The sequence below is a fragment of the Meriones unguiculatus genome, chromosome 1 (genome assembly GCF_030254825.1).
Source record: "Meriones unguiculatus strain TT.TT164.6M chromosome 1, Bangor_MerUng_6.1, whole genome shotgun sequence".
Lineage (NCBI taxonomy): Eukaryota > Metazoa > Chordata > Mammalia > Rodentia > Muridae > Meriones > Meriones unguiculatus.
In genome coordinates, this window is record NC_083349.1 from 26,136,504 (window position 1) to 26,153,507 (window position 17,004).

Consider the following 17,004-nt stretch of genomic DNA (forward strand, 5'->3'; position numbering starts at 1 on the left):
TGGCACAAAGAAACATATCTAGATACACAGAAAGAGTCAATACACTGGGGAAGCTTCCTGTAAACGAGACATAGATACACACAGAAACCTAGAGATGGATATTTCCAGACAGACAGACAAAGGGTATCAGGCCCAACATGGAACTTCCAGTGAGACTATCTCAGCCCTTCCTAATCAACACAATGAGCCAACTCAACTCATCCCTTAGAGGCCAGGCCTGGCCTTTCTCACACCTCCTGCTCATTCATTGATAGCCTTATCCACCATGGCTGAGGCCTCATGTTAAGGAAAGGGCATATAGATTTATGATATGAGCTTCTGTCCTCACCAGGCTAAAGGCTGGGTGCCCCCGACAGCATGGGTGGCAGGTCAGGGCATGAGAATGGGAAGCACGCACCTCAGAGCTCTTGTAGCCAAGGAGCAGATAGGTGGCCATCACCTCGTTGTACCTCTGGCCTACCAGCGAGTCCTGGATCTCTTCCCGTGTGTAACCCATTGACACCATCAACTCTGGTGGTTGGGGGAGGGGAGGACAGTTAAGGCTGGTCTCCATCTGTGGGCAGGCTCCAGCTCCCAGCCAGTACAGCCTCACCTGTCCGCCGGGGGTCCTTGTAGTCAGGGAGTGGTTCCACGTAAGGCTTTAGCTCATCGTCCTCATGCCCCACATTCATCCACCGATCTTTCATAATTTGCTAGGGAACAGAGGGAAGGGCAAAGTGCAGAGGTGGAAGAAACTCAGCATGGGGGTCTCCATGGGAACCCCAGGAATTTTTTTTTTTTTTTTTTTTTTTTTTTTTTTTTTTTGCCAGCTGGATTCTAGGCTGCTCACCTCTAAAGTGCCTCTCTTACTAGGATTAAGTATGAGAAATTTCTTAAGCAGGTTTTCACAGTCCGTGGACATGTAGAACGGAATACGGTATTTTCCCCTCAGTACCCGCTCCCGTAGCTCCTGTGGTTAGAAAAGTTAAGTCACCCCCAGGCCAAGGGAACAGATCTTACATCTAAGAACCAGATAAGCAGACATTGGGAAACAACAGAATGAAGAAGCCTGGGTCACAGCAGCTCACAAGGAGGCAACAAAGCCCTATAAACCACGCACCTGCTCAGAGTGCTTTAGAGGGCTGAATACAGCATCTCTTCGAAGTCAGGATTGAGACTCTAATTCCTATGTGTGAAAGATCCTCTTTTTTAAAGAAAAATTACACTTATTTATTTTGTGGCTGGGATGTGTGCACACCACTGTATGAGTGGAAAAGGACAACTGTGGAGGTCAGGTTCTCTCCCTCTGCAGTGTGGGCCCTGGGGATCAAACTTTATCCACCAAGCTACCTTGCTTGCCCCTTTTTGTTTCTTTTTGAGATCTCTCACTCTCCAGCCCAGGCTGACATGAAACTCTGAATCTTCCTGCCCCAGCCTCTCCACTGCTGGGGGTTAAAGGCATATGCCACTATATCCAGCATGGAAAGCCTTTCTCTGAAGTTCTGGCTAGAGAAAAATGTGGACAAGTAGAAAGTTGAGAGAGTAGAGATAAGACCAGAGGCCAAAAGGAAATGAAAAACAGAAAAAATCTAAGCCTGTAGTCTACTCCACCTTGAGGTTTTGTCCATCAAAAGGCAGGGATCCGCTGACCAGTGTATAGAGGATGACTCCCAGGCTCCACACATCCACCTCAGGACCATCATATTTTTTACCCTGGAAGAGTTCTGGGGCAGCATAAGGAGGACTGCCACAGAAAGTATCCAGCTTGTTCCCAAAAGTGAATTCGTTGCTAAAGCCAAAGTCTGCAATCTTGATGTTCATATCAGCATCCAAGAGCAGGTTTTCTGCCTGGGAGGTAAAATGGTGAGCATCAGAGCCCCAAGTAGAGAACCCTAAGGCACCGACACAGGCAAGATCCAGGGCAATGGGAAAGCCCACAAGAAAGTCATCACTAGTTTCAATGTTTCTCCACCTCCAGGGCAGGGTCAGTCAGCACAGACAGGCTGGGAATGAGGAAGGCATGAATCTGGGATCTGCACAAAGCTTCAGAGTAGGCCTAGGTTTCATGGTCCTGCCTGCAAGTTCTTTTAGCAATGAGGAGACTCATAGGCAGTGCAAATATGAGTACCTTGGTAACAGGTACATGTCTAGAGAGCAATTGTGATATCAGAGTTACATTCACACTCTTTCCTAGGTCAGCCACCAGGCTGCCTGAAGGACCATACCTGATAGCTGGCAAGGGGCAGGGGCAAGGGCAAGGGTAAAGACTCCATGCTTGCTAGTGGGAGCCTAAGTCTGGGCACAAGGCCCTTCCTAAACATTTCCAGGTCATTTAAAGAAAGAAAGAAAAACAAACAAACAAAAAAACCAATGGCTGGAGTTTCTAAAATACTCAAGAGCCTGACTGAATGAAGGCAAATACCCAGACCCACAGGAAAGCACAAGAGATACAAACACACCTCACCTTTAGATCTCTATGAACAATAAACTTCTGATGACAGTACTGCACAGCAGACACTATCTAAAAGGAAGGAAGAAAAGTTAGCTTGGGGGGTCTGAGAGTGAGCCAAGGGGCTGGCAGAGCTGTCACTGATGACCTATTTTGAAGTTACCATGAAGAGAGACAAGCAGAGCTCGAAGCACCCTCTTCTAAGGCCACCTGCTCAGGCAGCTCCTCTGCTGTACCAGACCCCAAAAGGGCAAGCTGGGCTTACAGCTCAGGATGGACACAAACCTACCTGGCGGAATTTGGCTCGAGCTTCTTTTTCTTTCATCCTGCCATGGGCCACCAGGTAATCAAATACCTCTCCTACAAGAGACAAGCCGGTGGAGTAAAGTGGGTGGGGTGGGGGTGGGGGTAAGGAGGGACAGGGAGGGAAGAGACATGGAGGCGGCCAATAATAGCAAGCAGCAGCATCAGACTTACCACCACTGGCATACTCCATGACAAGGTAGAGCGTCTTCTCAGTCTCAATCACTTCAAATAACTTTACTGTAAGAGAAGGGCTGTGTTGGGACTCAGGAGGCACAGGTCAAACCCGTTGTATCCAGACATGCTAAGGACCTCTTGAACCATCCAAATTACGTAGGGCAGCCCACAGTGCCAGGGTGTAGATGAAATGTAAGCTGGGCCTTCAAAAGCAGCCTGACACCCTAAAGAACAGAATCCACAAGGCAATGTGCTGTGGAGGAGGATGCGTGTGTGGCTGTGGGCACGTGGAGCCTTGCTGGGTGGGGAGAGATGACAATGCTTCTCACCTATGTTAGGATGATTCAAAACCTTCATTATTCTTACTTCTCGGAATAGCTAGAAGAGAAAAATACCAGGATTCACTTCATTCCTGCCTGATATACTTACTTCAGGTCCCTCCAAAGCCCTGGTGAGGTTTCCTTTCTTGTTGCTTTTAAAAACAGATCCCCCTTCCAAAGAAACCAAGTCCAAACCCATGAGGAGAGTAGAGGAGAGCAGAGAGGGAAGCAGGAGCAGAGCAAGCTCACTGCTCAGCCCATGCTCTCTTCTACACCCATCCATACCTCACCTCAAACATCAGCCAGGTGCCTCTGTAGGAACAGGAAATCTGAGTCTTTGAGTACTCAGCACCTAGCTCCACTGTCAGCTCAGGGTCCAAACCCTTGAACTGGTCTGGTGACCAAAGAGAAGCTCCAAGGGGACACTGTGTCATCCTCTGACATCTAGATGTCAGAGGGCCTGCACTGAGGAAAGGCCCTTCTCTCCTGAGCCTCTGAGATAGTGACAGAAGAAACCACCCCTATATATAGCTGATGCCAATTTTAATCAAATCCACCTCCACACACTCACGCTCTCTTTGTGAAACAAAATCAGGGGCTCCAAACTATACATTTCCATACAGAAAGATGACAGAAAAGAACTTCTTCCCCTGTGGGCACCAGAGAACTAGAGGAGGGGTTTTGCAACTTTCCAGGCTTCATCACTTATACATGGAATAGATTAAAACAGGTCTGATGGTTTGTTGGTTGGTTTGGTTGTTTGGAGAGTGCTAGTGGTGGTTCGTTCGTCTGGAGCCCTAATTTAGGATGTAGTTTATAGAACACAGTAAAAACTGCGTTCCCCCTTTAAAAGCATCCCAGAGCTTTTCTAGGACTAAAACAAAAGAAACCTGATCCAACATTCCTGCCTCATCAGCACCCAGGCACCTAACAGTTATACTGGTGAAAAAGCAAAGTCTCCTGGCCACCATCTCAGGGGTGACCATTGGGGGCTGACCTGAGATGGTACCCAGAGCTAGTGGCCACTTTCCAATTCTTAAACATATCCCTTTGGTCTGGAGGGGTTGTCTTTTAGGAGAGTTTGGAGCTTTCTGGGCTTGCCTAGAACCTTCAAGGGTCAATGTCTTCAAAACCTCATAAGTTAAAGAGCACTGCTAAGAAGAAATGGAAACAGAGTGTCTGGCCGGAATGAGATCAGCCTTGCTAACAAAGCATGTAAAACAAGGCTTTGTAAATGGCTGTATTTCTGCATCTTGGAGGTAGAGGCATGAGGAAAAGGAGTTCAAGGCTATCCTCAGCTATATAATGAATTAAAGGCCAGCCTGGTCATATATAAGACCTACCCCCTCTTTTCGTCTGGAGCTGGTACCTTCCAATCAATCAGGAAGAAGCAGGAAGAAAAAAGAGGTAGGGAATGAGATGCCTTGGTTGTCAATGAAAATGAACAGAGTAAGCCACACTACTTCAAGGCCTAAAGCCCACCCCATACTAGCTTCACCTCTGCAGGGCTGGAGCCAGTGTAGCAGAGCAGGACCCCTTCTTTTCCTCCATTAAGCTCTGGGCAGGAGGCCCTAGTGATGAGCACATTGCTTCTGTTTTGTAACAGAAAGCCTTCAGGGCTAAAAGAAATTGTGAACACCTTGATTCTAGCTGTTAGCATGCCAGGGGAAGTCACTCTATCCATCCTAATTCTGGGAGCAACTCCCTCTGTGTAACAAGGCCTGGCTCCCTCATCCTTTCTCCCATCATTGTGGTTATTTCCATGGATATGCCTCTCTAATTTAGACACTGTAATACATTCATGAAAAGAACTCCCTTGGTCATAATAGACAAAGAATCAGGTCTTAGAAAAAGTGAGCAGAGGTCGGCTATAATGGGAAGGCCAAGGGAAATTTGACTAACTTGGGTGGGAGCCGATTTATTCCGCCAGTCTGGAGCTCCCTTCTCCTAAATGCCTTTAGCTCAGGAGAATGGGGAGGGGGGGAGAGTGCTTCCAGTCTGTCAAGTCACTTATAAGCTGCTCCCCTTCTACACTCATGCACAGCACACTTTTATATATAGTTTCCTTGGCACAGGGGTCATATCTCTATTTTGGGGCTCTCCTACAACTTAAGGAAGACCCCAGTTAACAAGGGAAGAAAAGTTCAACTTCATCTATGAAAAACTGTGCTTACTCATAAAATGAGTATTCAGCAAGAGAGACGAGATCAGGGGTAACTAGGGGTGCCTTTAATCTGTGCACCTTGCCACAGACTTAGAATGAGTCTTCCATATTTTCTCTCTGAAACAGAACTGGCAAAGAATCCAGGGGCAGGTTCTGCTTCCTCATTCCTGAACTTCTAGAGCCACTCCACTGGATCACTCGGTGACTTGGTGTAGCTGCGTGTATTTCTAGTAATGCTATAGACATGTGCTTCTGCAGAGCTGGACACAGGCCAGGAGATAACATGATCAGGAAGTAGGTTAGACAGGTAGGGCCAAGTGGCTGAAAGACTTTAGAAGAGGCCATGCCTGTTGCCAGGAGGCCTTCTGGGTGGAATTGCCAAAGGAAAGCCAAATAGAGCCATAGGGAAGGGGCAGAAGTTTTTTGGACTTGCTCTGTACACCAGCCACCCTTGAGCTTAGAGATAGACCTGCCTCTGCCTTCTGAGTGCTGGAATTAAGGGGCAGTCACCACTACCACCACTTGGCTCAAAGGGACAGATGTTTTAAGGTAGTGGTCTTGTGAGGTCAGCAGGTCATTGATAAAAGAAGGCTTTGAAAGGGATGGGAGGTACTGGGCACTTACTTTCTGAAGGCTGGAGGAATTCAGCTGAGTCTTGTCAATGATCTTCACAGCTACCTGAACACGAGACAAAAAGCCTAAGATCACTTCCTTGGCCAGACTAAGCCAGGACTTGTTGCAACTTTCTCCACTGGATTTCCTACTCCTTTTCATGCTTGGCTCCTAGCATACCTTCAGCATACCTTCAGCATATCTCACTTCTGCAACAAACAAGAAGCTAGCTGTGGGAACAGTCTCAGCACTGCCTGATGGAGTATCAACAGGCCGGGAGCTGCTGCCATGGTCCCAACCCCAATGCTCACCTCTTTCCCCGTCAGGATGTGCCGGGCCAACTTCACCTTGGCAAAGTTACCCTTGCCAATGGTCTTAAGGAGCCGGTAGTTGCCAATATGGGGCTGCTCGTCAGCAGAGGTGGCTGAGTTGCGGCCCCGCAGCATGTTGGACTTACTGCTGGGCTTGGAATCAAGGTGTCCCAAGGTGGGCTGCAGGGTGGAAACAGACATGCCTTTACAGGCTGCCCCCTCCAGTTCTGTACACTCAGCTCTGAAAAAACTGTAAGAGGCTGGATGCAGGGGGAGACTCCAAGGGACTGGGAGGCATACAAAGAATCGTAAGTCAGGAAGAAGAGGGGAAGGAAGGACATCACAGCCAGTCTTCATTGCAAAGGCACACAGTATAAGGTTCAGGGCTAAGATCCTGTACACCCCAAAGCTCAGGACCTCATCAGCACCACCAGACCCTACTAACCCCATTAGTAACCTAGTGGAGCCTCTGCCCCATCATAGCTGGAAGACCTTGTCTTTGACGGCCCTGTTCACACTGAGAGAATGCTGCCTTTCAGCTGGAGGAACACATGGTCCAACCATTTCCAAGTCCTCCTCATCACCCAGTTCTTAGGATCAAACTCTACTATTCATTCTTTATATTCGTTTACTGGTGTGCCCAGCATAGTGGAAGCCCATGAAGACAGCCCATAATAGCCTTTACCGACACATCACATCGCAACACCTGACAGACTGAGCTGTAGTCAGTGCTCAGTGAGTCACTGTCGCACGAATGAATTCAACAACTGGGCAGCCTGCCCTGCCCTGCTACCTTGTACTCAATGGTGCAATGGAGAGAAGAAGCAGTAGTTACATAGACTCAGCACAGGTTGTTTGGGCTGAACACAAAGTGCATAGTTCTAATGAAAATAGGTATGAAGACTTCCTTGTGCGTTAGCAGTCACAGAAGCATAACCCTCAATGCTAGAGGGGAAACAACTTAAATGTCTACCAGCTGATGTGGCCCGACAACACAATAAAATAAGAGTTGATCATAAGAAAGGAAGCACTGATACATGCTGCTCCAAAGAACCCTGAAGAGACAAAGAAGCTGGCCACAAGGACCATCTTATCTGATTATCTGACTCTTTGGCTGTCCAGAACACACAACTGAGAGAGGCAGATGCAGATTTCTGGTTATTTAGAGGGTGGTGGGAAGTTTGAGGGTGGCAAGTAAAGGGTGTGGGGTTTCTTTTGGGGAATGAAAATGGTTTGAAACCAAATGACACAAAACTGAATTTACTAAAAGCCACGCATCTGTACTTCTAATGGGTAGTTGGTATGGTATGTGAATTATACTCCAACATCAAAGGGAGTCTGTTTCACCATGCTTTGAGTCCTGATTCACCTCTCAGAGAACACATCTGAGCACAATGGGGGAAGCTATTGCCACAGTCGGAGCCAGAAGCATGCAGAGCTATCTTGGAGTCTTCAAGGAGACAGTGTGGAGGAGAACAGGATGACGGGAGATGGCGGCCCAGTTTCTTCCCTTCACTGCCCCTCCTGACTCTCAAGACGGCCTTTACAAGCCACAGATTAAAAGCATGATTTCTTCAACCCAGGGAGCTGTTTGGGGTCCCTTGGCAAGAAGTGTGTGCAGAATTCCCTCTTCTCCAATGTGACAATTCAGGACCATTGTGCAGTAGCTCTGTGCTCCTTTTCCTGAATTGCTAACTCAGACCTCAGAAGTCCTGGCACATGGACAACTGTGAAGGCCAGCTTGACACTTAAGGGAATGTCATCTCTGTTACAATTCCTCACCATTTCTCAAGTCCCACTATTGCCAATCTGTATCTCTCCACAGCAGAGGCTACACAAATAGATTTTTTTCAAGTTTCTGTTTCTTGCCTTCTCCAAGGAACTCTGTGGCTCACCCTTGCAAAGAAGGCAGTTCTAAGCCTAGCTGTCTGGCAGGTCAGTCACCTGAGTGATACTCTGAAACCATTCATAGTTCTCAAAAGCCTAGTTTCTAATGTCTCCCCTTCTCAGCTCCATCCCCTCTGACAAAGTGCCACTCAGGGTTCTCCCTGCCCCCAGGGCATCAGCAACTGGGAAACCTATCTTCTGCCTCAACTGCTAAGTAAGATCTCACACTAGGCAAGTGTTCTACCAATCTACCACCAGACCCTTTCCTTGACGACTTTAAAAAAAAAAAAAGTGTGTGTGTGTGTGTGCCTGAGTGTATGAGTTCGCACCACATATGTTGATAAGCCCACTGCAGACAGAAGAGGTCACTGGATCCTCTGGAACTAGAGTTACAGGCAGATGAAAACCACTATTTTGGTGCTGGGACTGGAGCTAGCAGGTCCAGTTTCTTCCCCTCAGAGCCCCTTCTGACTCTGAGGGAAGCCTTCAAAAGCCACAGAGAAAAGGCATGACTTACCCAGGTTGAGGTAAGAACCAAAGACAGCAGGAGCTTGTTAGGACTGAAGCTGGAAGACCTGAAATTGTCATTGTAAATAGATGTGGGGAGCTGGGCCCTTTGTAGCTCGGAAGCACAAGCTGGAACCTTCTTATGTGTGCCAGACAACCCCAGCATAAAGGCCAACATGGGTCATCTTGGGCGGTTCTCCTCACACAAGCTCCAGCCAGCCTGTACTCTACCCTTCTGGCCCCTTGGTGTTTCTGGGCTGGTCTGTGTGAGAACAGCAGCATTTCCCCTGGACTCCGCTGTGTGCTATTCTTCAAGCAGGAGCACACAAGACTGCCATGTGCCTGCTTCCTTATGAATTAGGATTAGCAATGCAGATACTAGACACAAACTGCCAGAGTTCAGATCCTAACTGCCATTCAACCCAGGTTAACTTTCTTGCTATCAACATTTTCCTGAAAGGGGAAGAAGAGAACCACCCAAGAGGCCCTGTGTTGGCATTCATGCTAGGGGTTGTCTGGTGTACAAAACAAGGTCAAGTCCTAGCTCCTCACCTACTAACTTTAGTTTCCTTATCTGTAAAGCGGCAATAAAACACTTCCTAGTTTTCAATGACAGATGAGAAAACATATGTCTCTATGTTAACTGAAGAGCAACCATCAGGCAACCTAGGTTACAGAGCAAGTTCGAGGCCACATTAGACTATCTAATGAGACCATGGTTTTTGGTTTTTTTAAAGCAATTATGTCTCTAAATACTACTGTCAAGTTCCTCCTGTCATTAACCTTTTGTACCCTTAGCTGAGTCTGCTAAGCCAACAGAGATGTTTAAGAGTGACAAGGGTCCAAGCTAAGGCCCCTGCTAATCTCCAGAACTGGTGAAATGCAAGCTGAGCCCTTTGTTAACTATCACTGGCTTTGTAGCTTAAGAGGAAAGAAGAGGTGCCAGGCACCCAGGTGGGATAAATGTGAAAAGCTGGTACCCAGCACAGTGTATAGGATCCAAGGAAGTAGCCACCTAGCTCTGTTGTCTGCTCCTTGGTTCCTTGTTCCAGTCATCAAACCCCTCTTTAGACCTGAGCCATCTAACTTTTAGGACTCAAATCAGTATTTCTCTGACCTCCACTATTTCTTCATGACACAAGATACTTTCTCTAGCAGAGAAATGGGGACAGGGTGAGGAGGACCCATTGGGAAGAGCATGATAAGCCATTAGAAAGTAAAACTTTCTATAGACAATGCTTCTTAAAATAAATGAGGTAACTCCCTCAAGTCCCTCCTCTTCTCCCTCCTGCTGCTGTTCTGAGGTGAGACAGTGGGAAGGCCATTATGAGAGAGAATTCCTCTCCTGTGGTTCAGACCAGGCCCATTCATCCTGGTCTGAACCTGTGGTGAGGTGAGACCTAGCTGTTCTTCTGGACAACAAAGCAAGATCTGGCTAAGTCCTGCTTCTCTCCTCACACCCAGCCTCCCTGTTGAGAGCAGACAAACAACACCAGGGCTCTGACCCATCCTCTATCCTAGGGAGGCCCCTAGCCTCTTCAGTGAAAGAAGCCCTGCAGCTCTCAAGTGCCTTCAGTTTCTAAGCAGCCCTGGTCTAGAAAGAAGGTCAAAACAGATCTGGGGTTAAGGATGGGCAGATGGTACAGTCTTACAACCACTGGACTCTTAAGAGACTTTCAGACTGAGAGCTCAGAACCTGGCCTTGGCATGTTGCCAGGCTTACCCGAAAATAGCCTCCAACCCAGAGACCGGGTGCTGACTCAGGCAGGACAGGGGCCCCTGCCCTAATATTGGAGGCTCCCACCAACTACTTTCCTCTTGAAAAGCCATGCTTCGGGGGCTCAGCCCATAGGGCTGGCCCTCAAGTGTACTGTGGCTTCTGCATGCTGAGGAGGGCCAGACTGGAGGGGGGCCAGGCAGACACTTCCTGGCCAAAGGCAAGGGAAGCTCAAGTGAGGTGGAGTAAAGAAAGGCATTCTTGGGCAGCTGCCCTAGGTCGCAGGTCAACTCCCACTGTGACAGCTACCTGTCCCTTTTCCTTTCCTCCTTCAACATCTGGATGCCTTTCCTGAGAATCTGACTACTTGGTGCTACTGCCCAACTCCACTGAACAACTCTTGCAAGATTTTGTTTGAAGTAAAAGGGAGAAAAAAGAACAGGGCAGTCCAAGGGGCAAAATGGGGAAAACATACCCGGCCGGAGAAAGGGACAAGGACTACCAGCAACTTCCATTCAGCAGAACCTGTCAGGCAGCGAGGGCAAAGTACAGAGGCCGGGAAGAGCCAGGCCCAGGGCGGGGGCTGCCGGCTCAGCCAGCCACCCTTACTCAGCCGGCACAGGCCAGGTGACACCTTCCACCACCTCCTCAGTGAAAAGCGAAGCAGCCAGGCTGAGCGGTTCCTGCCTGGGAACCTAGGTTGTGTTGCAACCGAAACCACCACTAGCAGAAAGCGAGAGACTGGATTTGGCAAAGAGAGCTTCAGGGACAAAGCCTATGGCTTGGTCAGGCTGAGCGGTCAGAAAAAGTGTACAGTCTAGGATGGTACATCAGAAGCTAGGTGGGAGAAGAGGGGCAGGAAGAGATGGGCAGGAAGGGAGACCAAGAGGCGGGTTTAGAACAACTTCCTTCTCCCTTCCCCCTCCCTCCGTCCCCGGAAGTGGGCTGCCCCACCCTCCCCAAGGTGCTCTGCTGTAACAGCTGGAGAGAATGAAGAGCAGACTTCAGACTGGGCTGTTATAAAGCCCTTATCTCAGCTACTGCAACAGGTGAAACCTGGGTAGGGGCAGATCAACAAGGCCTCTAACATGGCGCAGACTGTAGCACTCAGATGTGCTAGTAACTCAGGGTTACACATCCCAGAGACCAACAAAGCTTCCCCAGTACCAAAGCAGGGTGAGTGAGTGCAGACACCAGTAAACCCACAGTGGCAATGGGACCTCCTACTTCCTCAAACTCAACACTCAACCTTAGAAAATGCATGCTGTATAAAGACCCCAAACATTTCAGTGTAACTTCAGGCTGGGGAACATATAAAACCCCCTGAGGGTAGAAAAGCTCAAAATAAGAGAAAGAATTATCATATGACAGAGAATTAAAGTCTTCTCTCTACCTTCTGCTCAAAGGCTGGGAACAATCTAACTGTCCCTCTTCTTTCTAGCCCTGCTTCTGCAGATCTGTCCATAGGGTCCCCTGTTCACCTCAAGTGCCAAACAACAAGGTCCCTATGATCAGACTTGGAGTGATTTGGGGGCCAATCTCTCGTTCCTGCCATTGACAGATCACTTGTGTTATGCTTGCAGCTTCTTTGGTGCTCAAACCTCTTTGCTGCTCACTCCAGCACTCTAGGCTAGGGTCGTTCCCATTAACAGTTCTGTAAGCACCTCATTTTGGTTATCCACCAATCCTTCCAAGAACATCCAAGGCTTCCTCTGTGTCCTCCCAGCATCTAAGCACATATACCTCTGGGAAACCATCCCACTCAAGAAGAGCAGAAATGTCTGCCATACATGGAGCCTCCTTTTCCATCAAGAAACTGATACAGGCTACAAGACGTGCCCAGGGTACCCCAAACTCTCAGTGCAGAACTGGTACAGCCCAAGGGCATTCCTCCCTCTTACTACAGCAGCACTCACTGTTCAAGCCAGACTCCTTTCCTAGTCTTGCCTTAACCTTTCTTGATGAAGGTTCGCTCTCATTCCCCAACCCCTCAAAAAAGGTGAACCCGACCCCTCTCCTCCACAGATAGCAGGAGGGGGAAAGAGGCTTTGGGACAGACAGTATAGGGAAAACAGGAAGGCCAGGTTTCACTGAGGTCAGGGGTGAGGACTGCTGGAGGGGCTGTCAGGTAACAGTCCTTCTCTTTTCACCCTGCTCAGGAGTCCCTGGTCTCAGGAAAGAGAGTTGGCATGGATCCTAGACTCAGGCTTGCCCTTTCTAGGACCACCTGCCTTTTCACCCACTGGCAGACTCAAAAGCCAGAGTGATAACAAACAGCTTCGTTTTCCCTGTCCCTGGGCTTTGCAATGTGACAGAATTTGTGTGGGAAACTGGGGTTTTGTCAACTGAAGAAAGAAGCACCAAGCACTGACCTTACAAGAGAGCAGCTAGGGAGAAATGGGATAGGAGTCAGATGAAGTTACAGGGCTAGAACAAGTCCCCAGGCTTTTAGCCCTCCCTTGTGCCATTCGGTAGCTTGCCTGGCATCCTCTGAGCTCAAGCAACTGTCATTCTCAACTGCCAATAGTCCATCTACCAGGAGCATTCTGGGTAGAAGAGAACATGAAAACTGTGCTCTGCACTTATTAGTAGGGAGGATCCCCCCCTTGCCACACACACACACACACACACACACACACACACACACACACACAACTCCTTGAGATACCTTAACTTGGAGAATATGCACATTCCCTAACATTCTGTTGTAATAAGGCTTCAAAGGGCTGCTTGCTTTCTCCAACGAAGGTAGATGACTCCTGGATCAGGCAACTGAAGCTATCAATGTAGCTTACTATTCAGTAGTTTTTGTGCTACAACCCTCATTCCACAGCAGAGAGAACCAGCACGGCAGCCTAGCAATGAGAGGTGCCTGCAGGCCACAAAGCCTCACAGCAGCAGTCAGAGCCTGCCTGAGCAGAGTAAGGCACCACGAAGTGAGCTGAGCTCACTCACCCCTTTCGTGTCTGGAGGAACCTCTGGTCTCCAGGGCCACTAGAGATACTGAACTCCTCTCAGAGCACGGAGGATTCTACTATATACCCAGAACAGCCACAAATTTCTAGTCCCACCTCATCCTTGAATCTGCTCATGTGTCTCTTGAGCTACTGGTGCTCAGCAAGCTGTTGTCAAACATCAACCTACGTAGCTAAGGCCACTTGCAAAGTCCACTGAACTTGGGCGCCTGTCTTCAAGTGAACTGTGCACCTAGTCTCTGCCTACCTTATATAGGGAAGGCATGATAACAGGTAGGGCTCAGGAGCAAACCACGTCTCTGCTACCTTCTAGCTGACCATGCCAGAGCAGGGTTATATGACTCCTCTAAATTGGAACCTAAGGATGAGAAGAATGCCCATTTCACATGCTCAGAGAATACACATCCTTACCACAGTACCTGATGTTCAGAAATGACTTGCTAATGTTTTTCGTTATCTCTTTTCATTACTGGCCCTAAGGAGACCTATAATCTCTATGAACTTGACTACAAATACCAGTGTAGCTGAGCTGATTCTCACAACCCTGGAATTCCTTCTAGAACAAGGAAAAGTCAAATTCCTGCTATAGTGACATGACCAAGCAGAAGACTATTTCCTTACATGAAGCTGCTTTCCAAGAGGCATATAAGAGAGAGAGTACCATGCTGCTACCACCTGTGTAGCACAAAGGAAGATAAAGGTGGTCCCGCCAGGGTTCTTCCCTTGTTAGTGCCTTAACTCCTTCCTTCCAGAAACGGTCACAAAAACAGCCAACATACCAGTACCACATGGTGCCAAGGGCTGGGGGAAGCTCACACTGCCAGCCTTGCACTTCATTTGGCTCCTCCCGTACCAGTGGGTTACTGTAACCATGGAGACCAGTGAGTTCCTCCATATCACAGGAGAGCCAGGCTGCCAGCAGCCTAGGCTTTGGAGGATGGGAGTGGGGGTGAGATAGGAGGCAGCCGGCAGCATAAAGGACTGACTCACTTGACAGGGAACTGTAGAAGTAGATGGATACTACCAGTGCAGCTGAGGAGCCAGGGCCTCCTCTTAGGCCCACCTCCTTTTCTTTGAACCGTAGTTTGTTTCTGGCATATTCTCTGGACTCTGGGCTTCCACTGCTAGTTCCACTGCTGTGTACTGGGCAGCTGCTACTGCAGTGAGACCTGCAGTGGGATCCTCATTCTACCACCATAGCAGTCTCATACGAAACAGGACTGAACTACACAGGCATACACACACTACAGGGAAGTGCTCCATCTAGTATACAGCACCTTTCTTTAAGCACTCCAGAAGACAGCTTTGTTCCCCTGTTAATTTCAAATTCAGATACCTTCATAGCTAGGAGCCATCCCTTCTCTGGACTTTACAGTACATGACTTATTTGTATTATTCATTTGCTCTTGTGTTTCCAATAGCTTAACTCCCTTCAAGCTCTGCAAAGTCACAGAGTGTCTTGCTCACTATCATATCCCCTCAGTGTCCAACAGTGCCCACACCTAACTCATTCATGTTAAAGTACTTATAGAATATAGTAGGTGCAGTTTCTTGATCCTTACAAGTTGCCCTCCCCTTATCCCTAGGGGATAAAAAAGGGAAGAGGAAGGTCAGAACTTCTTACTAGAAAAGCCATTTCCTCCCTTTCAAAACATTTGGTTAAGTTAGTACCTGTCATGAGGAGGGATTTGGGTTTGTCTTTTTTGTGGCCCAGAATACTTAGCATAGTATTCAATAAAGTACTAAACAACTGTGAAGAGTTGGGGGCTGGAGAGATGGCCTGGCAGATAAGAGTACTGGCTGAGTGGTGGTGGGGGTGCATGCATGCCTTTAATACCACCACTCTACGGAGGGAGTTCTAGGACAGCCATGATTATATAGAGAAAGCCTGTCTTGAAGAAAAAAACAAAACAAAACCAAAGAGCACTTGCGGCTCTTGCGGAGGACCCAGGCTTGGTTCCCAGCACTCACATCAGACTGTCCACAATTGCCTGCAACTCCAGTTTTGGGGATCTCGTGTCCTCTCCTGAACTTCTTGTGCACCTGCACACATATGGTGCACATACAGACATGCAGAGACACATAGCCATAAAACAAAACAAAAAAAGAACCAGCCAGGTGTGGTGGCATATGTCTTTAATTAATCCTAGCACTTGGGTAACTCAAGACTTTGTGATTTCAAAGCTACCGTAGGCTACATATGGCATTCAAGTCCAACCAGTGCTACATAAAAAGACCCTGTCTCAAGAATGAAGAAGAGGACAGGAGAAAAAAAAAAAAAAAGAAAGAAAGGAAATGTGTTGGAGGGGGACAGGGATGTAGCTCTGTTGATAGAATGCTTGCTTGCCCAGAATACACAAAGGCCCTGCATTCCAACGAAAGCACAGTAAAAAACTGGGCATAGAGTCACAGGTAATCCCTAGCACTTAGGAGGCAGAGGTGGAAGCACCAGAAGTTCAAGATTATTTTCTACTACATAGAAAGTCCAAGACCAGCTGGCCTAGATGAGATCTTGTCTGAAGAAAAAGAAAGAAAGAACATGTGTTGGGGAGTTGAGTGTAATAATATACACTTGTAATTCCAGAACTCAGAGGGAGAGGCAAGAGGACTACCATGAGTTCCAGGCTAGCTTGGGCTACAGTGAACTCCAGAACAGCCTAGTTTCTCCAGCAAGACCTTGTCCTAAGAACAACAAAACAGCAACAACACAGTAAGGGTGGTGTTGAGGCTCAGAAGATCAAAGCACTTGCTGCCCAAGCCCTAACTATGAGCACCATCCTCCAAAACCCATGCCAGGTGTGGTAGTGTGGTAGTAGGAATCTATATTCCTATAGAGAGATGTAAGGCAGAGACAGGAAAACTGCCAGGGAAGCTTATGGGCTAGCTAGCCTGGTGCCTGTTACACAGAAGAAACAATTAGGTGCTTGTCTAGCATGCACAAAGGCCCTGGGTTCAACACTAGCATTGTATAAGCTGTGTATAAAAGCAGACACCTATAATCCTCAGAAAGACGCAGACTCCGAGTTCAAGGTAATTTCCTGTCTACAGAGCAAGTTCAAGGTCAACCTAGAGGTCTTGACTCAAAAAAGGGGAAGAGTTGGTGTGTCTTCAGATCAGATCAATGTTGTCAACAACCAAGTAGGCTCTTGCCCACCAGGGGATGGAAGACAGCCAGTCACTAACAGAAACTGGAGATCAGACAGCCAGGGATCACGAAGGAGGCATATCCCATCTGCTCTTTGGCTCCCTGTTTCCTCAAAAGGGGAATCCTGGCCTCCTATGGCAATTAAGGCCTCCCACTTTAGACAGCTCTTCTCTTTGCCTCTCTACATTCAACCCCTCCTGTTTTGCTAGGAAAAAAGCATATGTTGCAGAGCGAATACAATTCAATTTGAATCATTTAAAAAGTCACTGATCAGGGAAGCGACTACTTGTATAAAGATTGCAGGGGACATTAGTATCTACTACACTGAGAATACTGCTGTAGTATGTCCTGCTTGAACCAGGCCTGGTTGGTTTACATGGTCCTGTCAACTCCAGGGTGCTTCTAAAATGTACTGTCCCACTACATATAGCAACATTCTCACCCTGCTCTTCCCCAAA

The 17,004-nt window shown here is 48.0% G+C and overlaps 1 protein-coding gene across 13 annotated transcripts in view; it reads right to left on the bottom strand.

Moving 5' to 3' along the window:
* Positions 1-17,004, bottom strand: part of Mark2 (microtubule affinity regulating kinase 2) — a 65,547-nt gene that overhangs the window by 8,709 nt on the left and 39,834 nt on the right. For 12 of the 13 annotated variants that reach the window (XM_060385762.1, XM_021642266.2, XM_060385785.1 and 9 more), the window contains exons 2-11: positions 6,316-6,495; positions 6,017-6,070; positions 3,238-3,286; positions 2,906-2,971; positions 2,718-2,788; positions 2,444-2,500; positions 1,591-1,827; positions 830-949; positions 593-692; positions 398-510 (exon numbers count right to left, since the gene is read on the bottom strand). In XM_060385762.1, the coding sequence (XP_060241745.1) occupies positions 398-510; positions 593-692; positions 830-949; positions 1,591-1,827; positions 2,444-2,500; positions 2,718-2,788; positions 2,906-2,971; positions 3,238-3,286; positions 6,017-6,070; positions 6,316-6,450 (1,002 nt within the window). In that variant the 5' untranslated portion in view covers positions 6,451-6,495. Of the gene's footprint in view, positions 1-397; positions 511-592; positions 693-829; positions 950-1,590; positions 1,828-2,443; positions 2,501-2,717; positions 2,789-2,905; positions 2,972-3,237; positions 3,287-6,016; positions 6,071-6,315; positions 6,496-10,901; positions 10,927-17,004 lie in introns of those variants that run through there. The other variant, XM_060385799.1, reaches the window with a different exon arrangement.